At 39.7% G+C, this 16,879-nt stretch overlaps 1 protein-coding gene across 2 annotated transcripts in view; it reads left to right on the top strand.

Moving 5' to 3' along the window:
- Window positions 1-16,879, top strand: part of LOC137177431 (inactive dipeptidyl peptidase 10-like) — a 95,135-nt gene that overhangs the window by 34,381 nt on the left and 43,875 nt on the right. For both annotated transcript variants that reach the window (XM_067583760.1, XM_067583761.1), the window contains exon 3: window positions 349-444. In XM_067583760.1, coding sequence (XP_067439861.1) covers window positions 349-444 — 96 coding nt within the window. The remainder of the gene's footprint in view (window positions 1-348; window positions 445-16,879) is intronic.

Raw genomic sequence — 16,879 nt, 5'->3', positions numbered from 1 at the left:
TGTTAAATCTCCTATTTGATTTTGTCTAATCCTATTAGTCATATCCAAAAAGCCACTGTAGCAAACAGCAGATACGCAAGATATGAAATGTCCTGTGAAATATAATGAAAAGTAGAAAACGCTTAAGTCCATTATGTGATTGTGTTATGATCATGTTTGCATTCATTCACAAGTAAACAGATGAACATGTTTAATCACTGTCCTCCTTTAGTTTCCCTCTTTCTGCATCTAAACATCTCAAATCTAAACATCTTTCAGGCACCGTTTTGTCGAGTTTTGTCTTTTCGTCACTGATGAATCTCTATGAAAAAACTGGACTTAACTTTTGTGTGTGTTGCGTTTTCCCAGCGGAGCTCCCTGGCAGCAGCAGGTCCAGGCTGACTGTGGCGGATCTGCACAAACCGGAGTTCAGCGTGCACGACCCTGAGGCCACGTGGATTAGCGGTGAGTGCTGCGTGTCCCCGTTGAGTCTTCACATTAAAGGAAAAATCCACTTTAAACATACTCCTACACTCACGAGCCTTAGGTTTTTACTTTTTTTTTATGTTCTTACTGTTTTTTTTCCTCCAGAATCCATTTAAGCAGCCTCTAATGAGTGTGAACTTTTTGCTTTCAGCTGTAACTGTACATTTTCTTAGAAAGAGCAACACCAACCGTAAAAAAAAAAACAGAGATAGTTTTTAACTCAACAACCTGTTTTGCATTTTGAACAGTTTTTTTGCTGCTGTGGGTGTACAAATTTGTCTCTGTGCCTCTTCCATGATGGATTTTTCCCTGTATGATTGCAGAATATTTATGCAAAATGACAGCGTGACACCAGAACCCGCCATCATTTCCACTACCTGAGGTAGAAACTTATGTTTAATTAGTTTTTCATGGAATAAAAACACCATCCAACAACATCATAGAGCCAGATATTGTAGCTACGACACCATATAAGTGTCTCAAATGTTGAAATAAAAGCAAGAATAGAAATTATAGGTACAGTAAGATGGCTCCTGGCTCCTCTTTGGTAAGATAACACTCCGGTGTGTTGGACGCCTGCAGAGAAAGAGACGTGGAGGTGAAGTCGTTGCTCGGGAAGAGAATCTGGAGGTGAGGATGATGTGATACAGTGAGGAAAATGTGATGCTGATGTAATGGAGGAGAAGAGAACGGTGCGACTTTGAGGAAGAAAGTAAGAAGGTGACGTTGTGGGAAGGTTTGAGGGATTGAATGTGTGTTTCTGACATCATTTGGTATTTTTATTGTCTAAGGATGAAGCCTTTAGTCGTCTTTTGTCCGGTGTTGCGTAGTTTTGATGAAACAAGTGTTTCTTGTCACCTACAAGAATTTAAAACTGTCTCAGATTCGACAGCTGGTTTGAAAATAGACGGTTTTTAACACCTTTACACTCATTTCCCACCGAGAACAGTTGTGCTTGTCGAGGTGAATTCTTTTCCTCAAGGCTGAATGCTTGAATTTTTAAAAAGGCACAAATAAAACTCAAATTGGATTTGACTGGATTCAACCCACGTTTACATAAAAAAATATGAAATTTCAGTGATTCACACAGAATTTTTTTATTTATAGAGTAGAAAGAAAGTCTCTTAAATAGCATTTATACTATCATTGGATCCTAAAACCATCCTTGGACACACAGCAGAGTGTGTACTTGGTTAATTCCTCCCATCATTAAAAACAAACAACATCCACCATTTACAGCCATCATTTCAGACATGTAGACAGCGCTGACTGATAATAAAAAGCCAGTACTGTCCACATAAATTCATCCAACCCCAGGATGGACATGATCTTCCTACCAGGGGGGGAAATAACAGCTTGGAAGAGCTGTGGGTAAAGCGTTCAGAGCGCTGTGGGAAGTGCATTAGTGGAAAATGAGAATTTCTCCACCTGAGGTTTCATTACAGACTCCAAACATTTGTCAGTGAAGAGAGGTGTCTGGTGATAATTCCATATATATTAAAACCATTTATTCACCAGGAGTATTGTCTCTACAAGGAGCTGCTGGATGTGTGTCTGCAGAGTTACAGTGAATTCATCAAGGTCCAAGAAACCCTGAAAATATCAAATAGAAGAAGAACACAGCGGTTCTTTTTGTTATGTCTATTTAAGTATTTCAGACGTACTCACTTTGTCCTGTTCCAGAAATGAACGTCTCATTTGACTTTTGACAGAAAAATTAATCAAATATAAACAGTTGGGACATTTTTGGAGAATCCGTGATGCATTCAGGGTCGTACGCAGGTTTTCTTTTTTAGAAATACTGAGATTATTAGTTAAATTCCCCCTGCAGAACTAAACCCGCCTGAGAAACCTTTACTGATTAAATTAAAAAAAAAAGTTAAATTAAATTAATTATTAATTATTATGATTATGAATAAAAGAAAATAAAGTTAAAAATACATTAAATTAGATGATGAATTAAATAAAGAGAAAAATCAAATGTAATATTTATATAATATTGAATTAAAATAACATCATTTTAAACCAAATTATATTCAAATTAAACTGTCGTCTCAGCTGATTTGATTCTTATCAACTCACCCGCCAAAGAAAGTTCACTGCTGTTTTATTTTCCCAAAACAACACGATGACATGATGAGGCTCATCGTCCTTTAACATCTCTCAGACGAGTTTTTGGAGTTTCTTCTGACTCTACAGGATCTCGGGATGTTTTGTCGACCCAGCGTCTGATCTCTTGCTTCTTTAAAAATCTCTCTCTGTTATTTATCGCTACACTTGAGCGAATAAACACACAAGCTGATTGAAGCGACTCCTGCTGACCCGCATGGCCGAACACAGATGGCCTCACAGTGTCACGTTGAATCATGAGGATTCACAGACGGCGACGGCCTACGGTGATCCAGGGTCAGATATCATCTCACCCTGTGATAAACCATATTTAAGCAATAATAACAACAACAAAACAGAGTTTATTGGTGCCAGCGTGCAATAGTCGCAGGAAAAAAGGCTTTAGAGCACAAAAAATATTCAATAAATGGCAAAAAATTTAAACTTGCTTGTCTGTCATACAAGTTCATGTGCAATCTGATGAGATGGTGCTTGGTTGCCATGTCAACCAGAGCTAGCCAGTAATTTTCACTTCGAGTTTTGGTTACTTTTACACATTTTTTCTCTTTTACTACTGTAGAAAACATTCATTCAGTCGGCTACAGTGATTAATGGTTCGGTGATTACTGGTTGGTTGCTGCAGCTGCTGACATTCAGCCGGATCCTCGTGCACCTATTACATCACCACCAGTCACCACTACACACACACACACACACATGCAGGATCTCAGATATCTCTGCTATACTGTATTTAACTCATCTGCTTTCTCTGCACGCGCCGCACATTTACACATACTGTACAACAAACTGTACATATGTAACACACAGTACTGCTACATGTAAGAATAATGGATTTGGATGTTTTGAGCTTCAAAATTAATGAATAAAATCTTCTAATCAACTCTGAATTTTGCTGTAATCCAGTTGAGGGAAGTAAACATAGGTGTAGATAGGTTTCTTGCTAATTAAACATAGTGTTTGTATCATGAGATGATCAGAAATCAGTAAATTAACATTAAAATACTTGTTTTCTTCTCTGTTGCCATCGTGTTGTCTGTCTCGTCTCTGTAATTCCTGTTCTTGCACGTTTCTTTCTAATTTAGTACGGACTGTAGTTGACTACCTTGAGGGACAGCAGATGAAAATGAGCCTTTTAGACAAACTCTGGCTCATTTACAGTTTTCCCTCTGATCAATGAGCACCATCCTGGTAAACTAAATAACATTCTTCTTGCACCGCGGCTCTGTTGCAGTTCATACGTGCACTGGAAGCATATCAGGAGCTGCCACATCTCTGATAGAGTTTAGACTTGTGAATACTAATATACATAATAATACATAATTACCACCTGATGTTGTGTTAGATCTTTTATTTCTAATAATTATAGAACATTTTGCACTTCTCTTTGGACCTTGCAGCTTTGTTTTGTAGGTTTTTGAGTAAATAAAATGGATTATTTTGACTATAGTAAATATCAGAGGAAACATATTGTGTTTTTTATCTCTGACAACCCGCTGTAGTGTCACAGTGTAGAAAGGACATTTATTTCCATTTCAGACGTTGTCCATTTCTCCTTTCCTCTTTTCTCTTCCTCTCTGTGTCTCATTACATACTTAACAAACAAGAGCAACTGTTTTCCTGTAGCCAGTAACAAATTATAGGCCTTTAAATACATTCACAAGTGAATTTTCACGCTTCAGAGGCACAAGATGCTCCAGCAAAAATAAACCTGTTGTGTACCGACAGCAGACGTTTGTGCACCAGCTACAATGGCAGCAGATTATCAGCTCCATTCACAATCTTCTGTTCGCTGAGAATGTCACTATTTATTATGAGCTCAATTTAACTAATGTACTTTTGGTAATGATATGCTGTGACCATTTTTAAGTAGAAAAGCCCAACCAGGGACTGGAGGGGCTGGAAATCCTATATGCAACACATCTGTTTCATGTTATTGTGATCTGTTACAGTGTTTTTTGCATCATCCCTCACAAATAATCACACTTATAAAAGGAAAAAAGGGGTCCAAATCTTTAGAGATCTTTGTAGGCAGACACTTTCAAATTACATGTAGGTGATATGACAATCTTTGGCTTATAAGGAGGAGGCAGGTTGGGAGACCACTGTTTGAGACCACAAACCAGAAATCTTTAATGTCACGTTGGGACATTTTTACCCCATTTTACTGTTTTAAGCCAAAACCATGATCTTTCCCTAATCCTAACCAAGTGGTTCTTGTGCCTAAACCTAACCAACGGTATTAAATGACACATGAAAAGGTTAAAAATACGATGTTAAATGGGCGTGAAGTTGTGTTATTTGTACACATATTGTGAGACCGGGTTGTTGTAGCAGCTGTAGTTCAGGTGGTAGAGCAGGTAGCTATTAATTGTAGGGATTGCGTAAGTGTCTTTGACCAAGACGCTGAAGCCCATATCGCTCCCGTGTGTGTTTATATGTAGGAGAGATTGTGGACAAATCTTCCAAATGAACGTAAACAGTAAATTGCAGGAAATTCACAGCTCTCCAAGCATTTCTTCTTCCTCGCAGTAGGATGAGTGTTGCTCTCATCACACCCGTCCGCTTGAGTTCACTGACCTTTCTCCTCCCCCATTTTGCTCCGGGCTGCTTGGCCGACACCTCCTCATTACATTTTCCTCCCGTGTTACGTAAGATCCACTCTGCTGGAAGTGTCGCAGCACAATCTTGATCTGTGACCGAGGGCTGATTGAGTCACACAGCAGAGAGCACCGTTCCTCCGCATCACAACTGTACGTTCTCGCTCGTATTCGAGCCCAAATGTGGAGAATCCCAAATGTATGTGTTGTTTAACTGGCTCCTTGACAGCATGACAGATTGTGTTTACATCTGAGCTCAGAGAAGAAGAAAGAAGTAGATAGCAGCTGGAAGAGCAGTGACCCAAACAAGAAAAAATATCTGAATCGCAGCAGTTTTCTTGACAACATGACAGCTAAATGACTGCTTTAATGGTGAATTCAAGAAAGTAGATGACTTAATATATCCATAACACCTTTCTGGAGACTGGCTGGGAGTGACAGAAGGAAGGAAAGAAAGAGAAACACAAGGACAGAGGTGGAGGGAGAGAGAGACAGTGAAAGATGGCCTTTCTGCTCTGGATATGAAGCAGAGATCCACTGCCTGCTGAGTCCTTTCCTTCCACAGGGAGATAATACTAATGACTAGTTCTGTGGCCTGTGGCTTCTCATTATGGGCTCGGGTTGGGATGGCATCTAACACACACACACAAACACACACACAGATGTACATACGAGTGTGCCGGTGATGCTGACCACATCTCTAGTCCACAGTCCAACTGGCGGACTTTATAGCATCTCGCTCCCCCTGTTTCCTGTTCGTTCTCTACTGTGCACATTCCAATGAAGGCAAATAACCCCAAAAAATTATGTTTTCACCACTTGGATGCAGCAGTAACAAGCTTTAAACACATGACATATAAGTTGACATAGAGAATTTTTATTAACAGTGTTTATTTAAGAGACTGTCCTCTCAATACATAATAGGCGCTTTTGGACCAAACAGTTCTGGGGACTAACCCTAACCTTCAACGGCTTTTTTGTCTGTTTGCATTCACGCCGGCAGTTGGTATAGCAACGTCACTTCTACACGAGATACAACAACAACAAGATGGAGGACATCGTGATTGAAGCTGTGTGTTGGTTTACACGGTTAATGTTTTACACGGGTAATGGCTCATGTGCTCGACCAATTAAATGTACACTTAGATTTGGACCAATCATCATACAGTGTCATTTAAAGTCCCTCTTGTACCGGGAGAGTAGTTACCCTGGAGTAGGAGCTAAGAAAGTCAAAACGGCGTTCCCAGTTCATGCAGTGAGGACACAATAAAAACGGGGTAGTTCCTCCAAAAGTTCTTAGAACTATGAAAAAGTTCCTCCGGTCCAAAAGCACCTATTAGGTTGTAATGTCAGTTGACCAAAAAGGTTTGAGTGACTATATGTTGACAATTTTCACATTCAGAGGTGGGGGGTTGGGCTGATGTGTCTCTAACCTTAACAAAGTGATCATTTTAACCCAAACCGTGATCTTTCCCCTAAACCAAACCAGACTGTAACCACAGAGTTGTCACATCATTAAACATCATTATTGTTTGTGATGGTTTTGGAAAGAACAAACAAATGATCCTGCTGATTACTGCCAGATTAGAAAACACAGTGAACATGATCAAATGACCTGTTTGGTCATTTAATTTGGTACTTTCAAGAAACCGCCAGTAGTTTCTTTAGTAAAGCAAAAAATAGTTATAATAATAATGTTATTTGTACAGAACTTCATCAAAACAACCCTTGTCTTGGGTGGTTTTCTAGCCATGGCTACTGGTACTGTTTAGAGCTATATTGATCTACACTGGGTACTTTTTTAACCCAGTGCAGAATAAGAAAACACAGTAAAATAATAAGAAAATTACATTGACTATACAAAAGGATAAAATATAATGAAAATATATATGATACCTCTTATTAAATATGTTTGTTAGTGTGCAATCAGATTCAAGTTAACAAGCTGCCAAAAGACAGAATCTACCATATATGTCAGTAATGAAATGATGGATTAAGTGAACATTTAGAAACACAGTTAGCTGACAAAGGCTGCATTACATCACCTGGGAGAATGAGAAATAACTTGCGCTGTAGTACCACAATAATGAATTTTTCAGCCCAACAGGGTCAGCGGTCCCATTACTTGTTTTGTTGAGATTGATAATGAAGTTGGGAAATTACTGGCTGACATGTTGTGTGGTGTAAATCTAATGTAGACCCGGTGTGATGAGAGCTGGGAGCCCATGTAGACGAGCGTAGTCTGGGTTTGAATTTACTGCCGGGCCTTCTGGAGGTGTTGTCGATGTAATTCAAACACATCTGTGATGGAAATTGCTTCCTCTGCAACCCCCCCAACTCATTTCCTCTTCTCTCCTCTAACAAATCTGAGTCAGGCTCCAATAGCTGCTCACCCTAATTTAATAGCACAGGGGACACTTACATCAGATCCCTTGTAATAGTACTTCAAGAAGCACCAGACTGTTGATAAATTGAGTGAAACAAAGTAAAAGGAAGGGAAAATTCGCCATGAGCCTTCTGTACCCCGAGGATGTCAAAATCACATCCAAACACTTGGGTAAAAAATGAAATAATACCAAAAATTAACATGTGAGATTGTCCATTCCTTGAAGTCAGTGCCTGCTAAACAAGAGCCGAATATCATTAAGATAATATTTCATCTCGACACCATCAGGAAACCAGAGCAAAACAATCAAACACATCAGCACCCAAATCTTTTTCCTGACCGTTCGGAGCACGTTCCACCAGAGTGAAACGCAGCGCAAACACAGATGAAAGATGAATGCAAATAAATATCGTCATCAAGCTCTCATCCTGCTGTATTAGATAGATTAGATCCTGAGTATTGGGAGTTTAATGATATTATCACAGTTTTCTGTGTTTGAAGATCTGATTTTGTAACTGACTCAACGTTTTTTAATTTTGGAACCTCAAAATAGGTTAAAGAAGGATATAAAGAGTTTTTATATCAGTGTTATCAAATATTGATGCAATTCTTAAATTCATAACCACCAGTGCTGCCAACTTTCTTATTAGATTTAATGACTTTTTTTTAAAGGGACAAATTTAGCAACTTTTTGGGCAGTCGTTATCGCCTCCTTAAAGGGAGACCCTATTATTTCTCAGTGAATCAGCGTTAATGAGGTTGTGGTTCTCTGGACTGACTGACTCGACCAATCATCAGCTCTAGAAAGATGTGAACGAGCCGTGAATGTGCGCACATAATGACCAATTACTGATCCCCGTTGTTTTCAGTCTGGAGAACTCTTCCTTTGTTTTCATTTTAAATGATTCAACAAGACTAATGAAAGATTTTTGTTTTAATTTTTAGAGTTTACAAGTGTTTTGAGTATGTAATCATTATACTTCCACAGTCTAAACAGCAGCCTGCATGCAAGTGTTTTGATAATAGAGATTTAGTAGATTTAGATGCATATTGATGAGACAATAGCAGCATGAAAATGATCATAGGTAGTGATAAAGCTATTCAGAGTTAGGATAGGCTATATGTAAATAGCTACGTTATGTCCAAATTAGTGTGTGACATCATTTTGCAACTTATTAATCAGGCTTTAGCAACTTTCTTCTGCGGCTCTGGAGGAACTTTCTAAAATCAGTAACTTCAGCTCCAGATTTATAAACAGCATGTCAAGGAAGCTGCTGGAGCTGGTTAACCCAAAAGTGAAGAACTTGTCAGGAGACCGGGATGTCTCACGCAGGAACATTTATTGAAGGTCGATCGAGGAGAACAGAGTTACAGTACAAGTGAAACGCTGTGTAATGCCACTCAATTCTGCCGTCTACTTCCAGACAATAGTGTTTAAACCCTTCACCAAATGCTTGCCCTTTCTACCTCCAATATAAGGTTATTCCTCACACATCTATGCATCTATTGAACTATAAACAAGACACTATGCTGATTAAAGTCAACTGAAGTCATGTAGTCTGTACACTGGTTCCTTGCTATCTATTCCAAAAGGAGACCAGTCTGACCGTCTGCACAAAGCACAGCACATCTCCACCTGACCTTGGTTACCATAGGAGACAGCCAGTCTTATCAAGACAGCTGCGTATCCCAGCCAACCTCAGTAGACAGAAAGATGAACCGCTCTGAAACAGACAGGTCATGACCTGCTGCTCCCAGGATAGAAAATGACCAGATAATGACCCGTGGAACACAGATATTTCCCCCACACAGCGGACTTGCATCCCAAAGTGGGGCATGGAGTTTAAAAGATGTGGTTGTTTTCCGCTGCAGGGAGGGTTTTTTTGAACAAAGGTAAAAATAGGACCCAGTTTTTTGAACACTGACTAATGTGTTGGGGTAGTCAGGATATCTCGTAGGTAGTTAAAAACCTTTCTCTTGTGAGTGTCCAAACTTTACAGAAGTTTGGATTTCACCTCTGAGAAATTACAGGAGTTATTTGTAAGTTTTCTAATAATAAAGGTGAATAGTTCAAAGCTTAAAGTCCCAGAGCGGCTGCACAAACAGAGTGTAAACTTATACTTCTGTTGCTGTAATTTGTGAAATACTTATAACCAGTTTTTTTTTCTGTTGTTATAAACCAGGGATTTTCAACCTTTTTGGCCTCTGAGATCATAAAATGAAGCAATATCTACTTATGACTCCTCATCACAGTTTAGTGCGATAGAGTGGACACGAGTTGCAATTCAACAACAGGGAGATTTTTCCTTTTTTAGATTTTATTCATTTGAAGGATTTTAAGAGGCCTTGAAGAGGTGAAAGTCTCCAGTATTTCATAGGATATAAAAGCAAAAATGAGCAAACAAACATAATTTTGTGCAAAAGAAACCACTGTTCTGTTGAGACTGTAATTTGCTGCTTTTAATGTTAGTCCTTAAAAAGGAAGACAAAACGAGAAGTTTGCAGAAAGAAAAGAGCGAGAAGACGACAAACGTCAAAGTCCTGCCCGGTGTATTTGATTGACAGGTGATGTCTGGTAGCTGTTTAGCACGAACGATTAACAGAAAATCAACAAATCAGAAAAATATGTTGCACACTGTTGAATGAGCAGGAAGCAGCTCTGCGCTTATTAATTATTTTCTTGCATTATCATCAACATTATGGACGCTGCACTGATTTTTGATGTTGCCACGGGAACCAATGGAGATGTTTATTTATGTTGACACTCCTATATGGCGTGTAGTTTTAGGGTCACTGTTAAAACGTGTATATATATATGTATATGTGAGTGAATTATTCATGGAATCGTTGTTTACATTGTGTGCTGTTAATGTATTCTGAACATAATGCAGAGCTTGTTTATATCTGATTAGGTGGAGGATGAAGGAAAACATCCAGGTACTTATATAAGACTGTGTGTGTGTGTGTGTGTGTGTGTGTGTTGCCAATCAAAGCACGATATGGATGAGTGCTTCACTCTGCTTGGCTTGTCATACATGATGCTAATGAGGTTTGTACAAACAACAGGCTACATCTTTAGCAGTAACCCATATGAATAATGGAATATGCATGATATTATGTAAAATAAGTAAATTATGTGTGATGCAACAGAAAAAAACAACAGCATCTTTATTATATCCCCAATAAATCCCCCACAAATCGAATTGCTACTGCCTTGTCAAAGATGCTACATGGCCAAAAGTATGTGGACACCACCTGCTTTGGCTTTCTCTCTTTACTTGAGCTAATCTGATGATTTATTATCATCTGGTGCGTTTGTTTGCTCATGTATACCAGTATTTGTTCATGTTTTTTCCAAGTTTATACATATGTTTTTGTTATCTTGGTTTATGGAACAGTGGTTCGTCCCCCTTTTTGTGTAATCAGATCTATTCCCTCTTTTGAAATAAGATGTAGTCTACTGCAATTGTACAATATTCAGATGATCCCTCTCTCAGGGGACTGATTGTACCCCAGTGGTGGATAGGAAGCAGATGTCTTTGAGTTTCATGTTGTTAATATTGTAAATAACTTGATGTTCAGCCTTTATGTTGATGTAACTGATCGGCTCGACCTGCGATCCACACCTGGGTCGAATTAGGTCAAGTCGAAACGTCGTAATTGCACGCAATAAATTGCTTTTTTGGAAGCGGATGCTCTTCATCCTTGAGATAAAATATCATTGTATGCTGGAGTGAGCCTAAAAGCAGCTAGATCAAAAAGTTTGTTCATATACTTTTGGCCATATAGTGTTTGTACCAAGACAGTGCACACCACAAATCATAAGATCTCACATCTGAAATTATTAACTAATTGTAGTCTTGTGCTGTTTTTCAATGAAAAAATGTAGATTATAAAGTTTTAAAAAACTCAATTTTTCAAATGTTTTTTTTTCTCATGGTTCAAATTTTTACTTTTACTTGAAATTCACATTGTAAATATTTTCTTTGTTTATCATCTACTCAGTTTTACAAATGTGACTTATTTTGTTTTAATGTAATTCCTTCATGTAGTTCATGTGTAATTCAGAGAAGCTGTTTGAAATGGTTGAAACATAATATTTATTTACATTATTTACAGTTAATGTGTATAAAAGTGAGGAACCATTTGTGCTGCATTTAGAGGCATTCATTTTGAATACAAATAATCTGCCCAGAACCCCTTGTTTTTTGTTGATCGCTTTCATATTTAAACATAAATTGTGGAAAAATATAATTCTCAGTATCTAGTTATGAACAGAAGCTCTTAACAGGTCCATCACTCGAGCACCGTGACAGCATATTGTTCACACACGGAGATCTCTGCCGTAAAATTCCACCTTTCACTTCTTTCTGCAACAACAGTTATCTCAATTTTCCGGTGGACAGTGTGAAGTAGAGCGCCAGATTTATCAGGTGTAGCAGCAGGGCAGACGTGTTGAAAGCAGGTCTCAAAATCAGCTTCATGCAGATTTCAGGTGGAGAGTGTTGAAATAGTTTCATTCACGTCTGAACCAGAAGCAAATTCTCTCCATTAAAAAAAACAACATTGTAGCTTCTGATTTTCTGGTTTTACATGTTCAGTCTCTTGTGCTTTAAACTCAGGCTGAAATTGCCAAAACATAATTGTCTGCACCTTTTCCATCCCCATAAAGAGTCGTAAAATTGAGTGTCGAGTAATTGGAAAAGTTTAAAACTAAAATTTGAGACTTTATGGATAATTCCTGTTCAAAAAAGTAATTAAGCTTTTCATACTTTGTTTTTGAAAATGTTACTATTTTAACCTCACCATCAGCTTCAACCTTATTTTTTCACTCTAACGATGTGAATGCCTTTTTTTTTTTTTTTTTACACTCCTATATTAATGCACACAGTTATTCAGAAAGCAGACTCTTCTCATACAGCAGTCAGGGATTGATTGCCTCCCCTGCAATCAGCCGCAAATTCACTCGAAATGAGTTTCAGGAGTCCATCAGCGAGGAGAGCGAAGGAGGCACAGCTGCTTCTGGTTCAGTTTGACGAGGATGTCGAGAATGTGAAACAGAGGAGTCTGGCGTCAAGAAGAGAAATCAGACACTTTTGAAAACATTTCTGGTAAAGGCATAAATAAAAGAGAGGTAGCCTACAATCGATCAAATGCATATTGATAGCAGCTGTGTTCATGCAATGTCGGCAGAAGGGGAAGAACAGGAAAACTTGGGAGTATTTACACATTATTCCAAGATGCTAACCTTATCATTGTACCTTTTAAACAGCCTAACTTAGCTACTTTTGTTGTCATGTATTTGGAGTTGTTTGTAGTGAAACCAGACATAAATAAAAGCTCATTTTAAACTACCTGAATCGATTATCTTAGTGTAAATATTTGATTTTATTTCGATGTAACTGCCAGTTTTGTAACCTTTTTGCCAGCAGTCTAATATAACACAAGGCAAAAGTTTTTTTTTCCCAGACTTGGCTGCTTATAATTATGTCTGAATGATATGACTTTGTCTTCTGCAAATGGAAGAGACTCACTTGGAATATAAGAAAACGGGGCACAGCTGTGATGTAGAGAACTCAAATCAAGCAACCACAATTTTAATCACTTTCATTATGCCAGAATACGACTAACGAGCACAATTAGTCCACCTGTTCCACTTCAGCCTTAAAGGCTCATACTGCATCATGTTTTTGTCTTTATTTGTGTATACAGTAATTGATCTATGGCTTTATTATTAGGAGAGGTCACTAACAGCACTCCTTTTAATGCCATGGATTTGTACGGAGTCCCTGAAACGTCAATTTAAAAATGTTGACAAGCTTCACACACATTATTGTCTAGTAAAACAGAACTGAACTTATAATTTTATGAAAAAAAACAACAAAAACATCATATCTGTTATTCAGAAGACCTGAGATAGAGGCTATGCATTATATTTTATGGATATAAGAAGAAAATTGCAATAAATGTACAATTTCATCGCCAAAAATACCACAAAAAAGATAATAAATGCATCCAGGGTTAAATTTAAGTTGGTCCACAGCTGAGTTTTAAGTGTGCAGCAAACAGGCCTGGTGCTGCCTTTGAGGTTCAAATAGTTTTTGAAATACCTGCTGAAAGATTTCAGATCTCACACACAAGGTGAATTAATGTGAGTGTTGTGAAGAGCGGAGCAGGTGGACCAAAACACAGGAGACTGCAGGCAACAAGAACTGGGAGAATACATCTTTATTGAGGTCTGAAGGCAGGCAGGATAAAACTGAACAGAATAAAGGATCCAACCACAAACTAAACTGATGAGGTGCAGGTGGAGAGATGGGCAGAAAAGCTCAGGTTAGGAGAATGAGGTAATGAAACAGGAGAACAGGAAAGGAGCTATAACCTGCAACCTCTCTTATCTGTAGCAAACAGAAAACCAAAATCCCAGAAAACACAATCCTCTTTATCACTGGGAGTAAATGCTGTGTGAGCTCAGACTGGACTGAAAACAACAACAGACTTACTAATATAGGTGACTTAAATCATTATCAAGCAAGATAGTCTTAAAGATACAACTCAAATCAGCCTTTTCCCACTCAGTCCAGTCTAAACACACAGGGAGAAAAGTCTGAGGGCCTCTGGTGGACTGGTCGAGAATGGCAGCTAGGGACATCGAGCCAGACTGTGACAGTGACAGCAGGTCTGGATGGTGCAGCTATGACCCGAATGAGATAAGAGAAATCCAGGAGAGCAATCCAGGAAGGTGTGTAGTTAGATGGCTTTTTTGTGTGTTGCTGTGAATTACAAATGTTCCCCAGCGAACAGACGGCTGGGTTCAGAACGGTGGCTAATGAACTGACAGACTCTGAATCCCAAGTGTAATGGAAATCAGAGGAAGGGAGCCGGTGCTTTTTCTTCTGCTGTTTTCAGCTTTCTTATTTGCAGGATAAGAAGAATAAAACCCACAGGAATAACACTCATTTTCACATTTCACCTCCACTGCTGATTGCCATTTTTTAATTTTCATGTATTATGTTAGAAGTACTGTTTAAGTGAATGTCACGGCATTATCGTCTTTTAAGAGCAGTGTGTCCATTTCATGATGTGGCCACTGCGAGATTTACATAAAAAATGGAAACTTTAGGTAAAGACATAAAGCCTCGTTCTCTGAAACATGAGTGAGGTATCTCATTATGGGACACGCTCGCTGCACTGTCCCCCAGAAGCTATTTTACACTACGCCAGTCTTGACTGGCAGACAGACGTGACGTCCGCTCCCTAGAGGAGGGACTTCCTCTCTTTCTCAGCTCTTTCTCACTCCAGGCAAGCAGGGAGGTTTGGTGAGATATTGCACTCATGTTTCAGAGAACCGGGGTTAATTTCTCAACCTAAAGTTCTCTTTAAACATTTGTTTCAGTATCTCATTATGCTCTACTACTATTGCCAGACAAGCTCACCTTGAAGACTGATCATTAACACACAGTCAGGTAATTAGGCATATTTGGTCCTGAACCCACGCTCAAGACTGTATGAGACAGTGTAGGTGTAGTAACATCTAATTTGTAGAATCTGGTGAAAGTGAGGTGTTGCCCAGCTGGCAACCGCACATTTCTCTTCAACAGAAACACCCTGAAACAGTGCCCAGGATGTAGCCATCCCATGAGTGGAATGAGCATGTAGACCTACAGGGGGTTGCAACCCCTTGCTATTATAGGCCACAGCAATAGCCCCCATGATCCAGTGTGACAAACGTTGCTTCGTAAGAGGTTTTTCCAAATGTGGTATAGCCTATGACACAAACAGCTGCTCTGATTTCCTGAATCCAGCTGTCTTATCAGCATAGGTGCGTAATGCTCACACCGGGCAGAGCGCATTAAGCTGTTCATGCTCCTGCATGGAGAAAGGAGGAGGATAGAAAGCCGACAGCTCAATAGGGTGGTATGATAATGCAGAATTAGAAACCTTGGGCACATACACAGGATTAGGTTTTAGTAAAACCTTAGAATCCCCCATTAAAAACTGCATACATGACAGGTTCACTGACAACGCTAAGATGTCACTCATGCATTTTGCAGAGGCCAACATGAGTAATAAAGCCATTTTAAAGGAGAGCATCTTAAGCTCTACCTGTTGCATGATGGGCATGACAGCACATCAAACACAACTGATAAAATCCCACAGGGCAGTTATGTTTGTTGATACTGGCTGAGGGCGTCTCGCTCCTTTCATAAACTGATAAACAAACCTGCCATTTTGTCCCCAAAGCCTATGTGACACACCAATATAGCAGTTAGGTACACTTTTATAGTGAGGAATGCCAAACCTTTATCCAGTAGCTCCCGTAGAAATGTTCGGGTAACAGGTATAGGGCTGTCACCACCACCCTGCTTTTACACACCAATCCTCAAACTCATGCCATTTGCCATCATATGCACAACGTGTAGAGGAGGCTCTGGCGCTCTGAATAGTTGCGATGACACTTCGTGGTAGTAGTTAAGTTTCACAGGCCAGGCCCATAGAGCAATACACTCTAGATGAGGATGGAAGATCTCTCTGTGCACTTGTGACAGGAGATCCCTGTGGGGGGGCAGAGCCCACAGCTGGCCCAACAGCAGCTGAAATATCTCCGCTGGCCAGTGTTTTCCTGGCCAGCGGGGAGCTATTAGCATCAGAGCATGACCCCTCTCTCGCACGCTGGCGAGAGTAGGAGTGATCAGCTCTAATGAGGGAAAGGCGTACAGGAGGACATGCGGCCACTTGTGCACTAAAGCATCCAAACCCATCGGAGCGCTCTGACCAGTCAGGGAATAAAACACTGAGCATTCTCCTCTGACAGAAACAGGTCTATCTCTGCCTGATCATATTTCTTCCAAATTTGAGCCATCACCTCGATGTAGGGTTCCCAGTCCTTGTAGCGAGGGTTGCCTCTGGATAGTAAATCTGCCCCCCAGGTTCAATATGCTTGGCACTTGTGTGGCTCTCAGCGATAACAGGCGAGAGCTGCTCCACATAATCGGTCTATGTGCCAATGCAGCCCCCCTTGTTTGTTAATATATGTCGCTATCATGGTATTGTCTGTTCTGACCAGAACATGCTGCTCTGAAAGGGCAAAAAATGTTTCAGCATCAGTGAAACAGCCTGGAGTTCTAGGCAGTTTATGTGAACCAAGTGCATCTGTGAACTCCATGTACCATTTACTGTCCTGTTCATGTATGGCTCCCCAGCCCGCCAGAGAGGCATCTGTTGTAATGACTTTCCTTGCCAAGATTGTTCCCATGGCAATGCCTGTAGTCAGAAAAGCTGTGTGTCTCCAAGGGCACAG

This window comes from Thunnus thynnus, chromosome 24 (assembly GCF_963924715.1).
Source record: "Thunnus thynnus chromosome 24, fThuThy2.1, whole genome shotgun sequence".
NCBI lineage: Eukaryota > Metazoa > Chordata > Actinopteri > Scombriformes > Scombridae > Thunnus > Thunnus thynnus.
The sequence above is the reverse complement of the archived record's forward strand: the minus strand, read 5'-3'. Positions and strand labels throughout refer to the sequence as shown.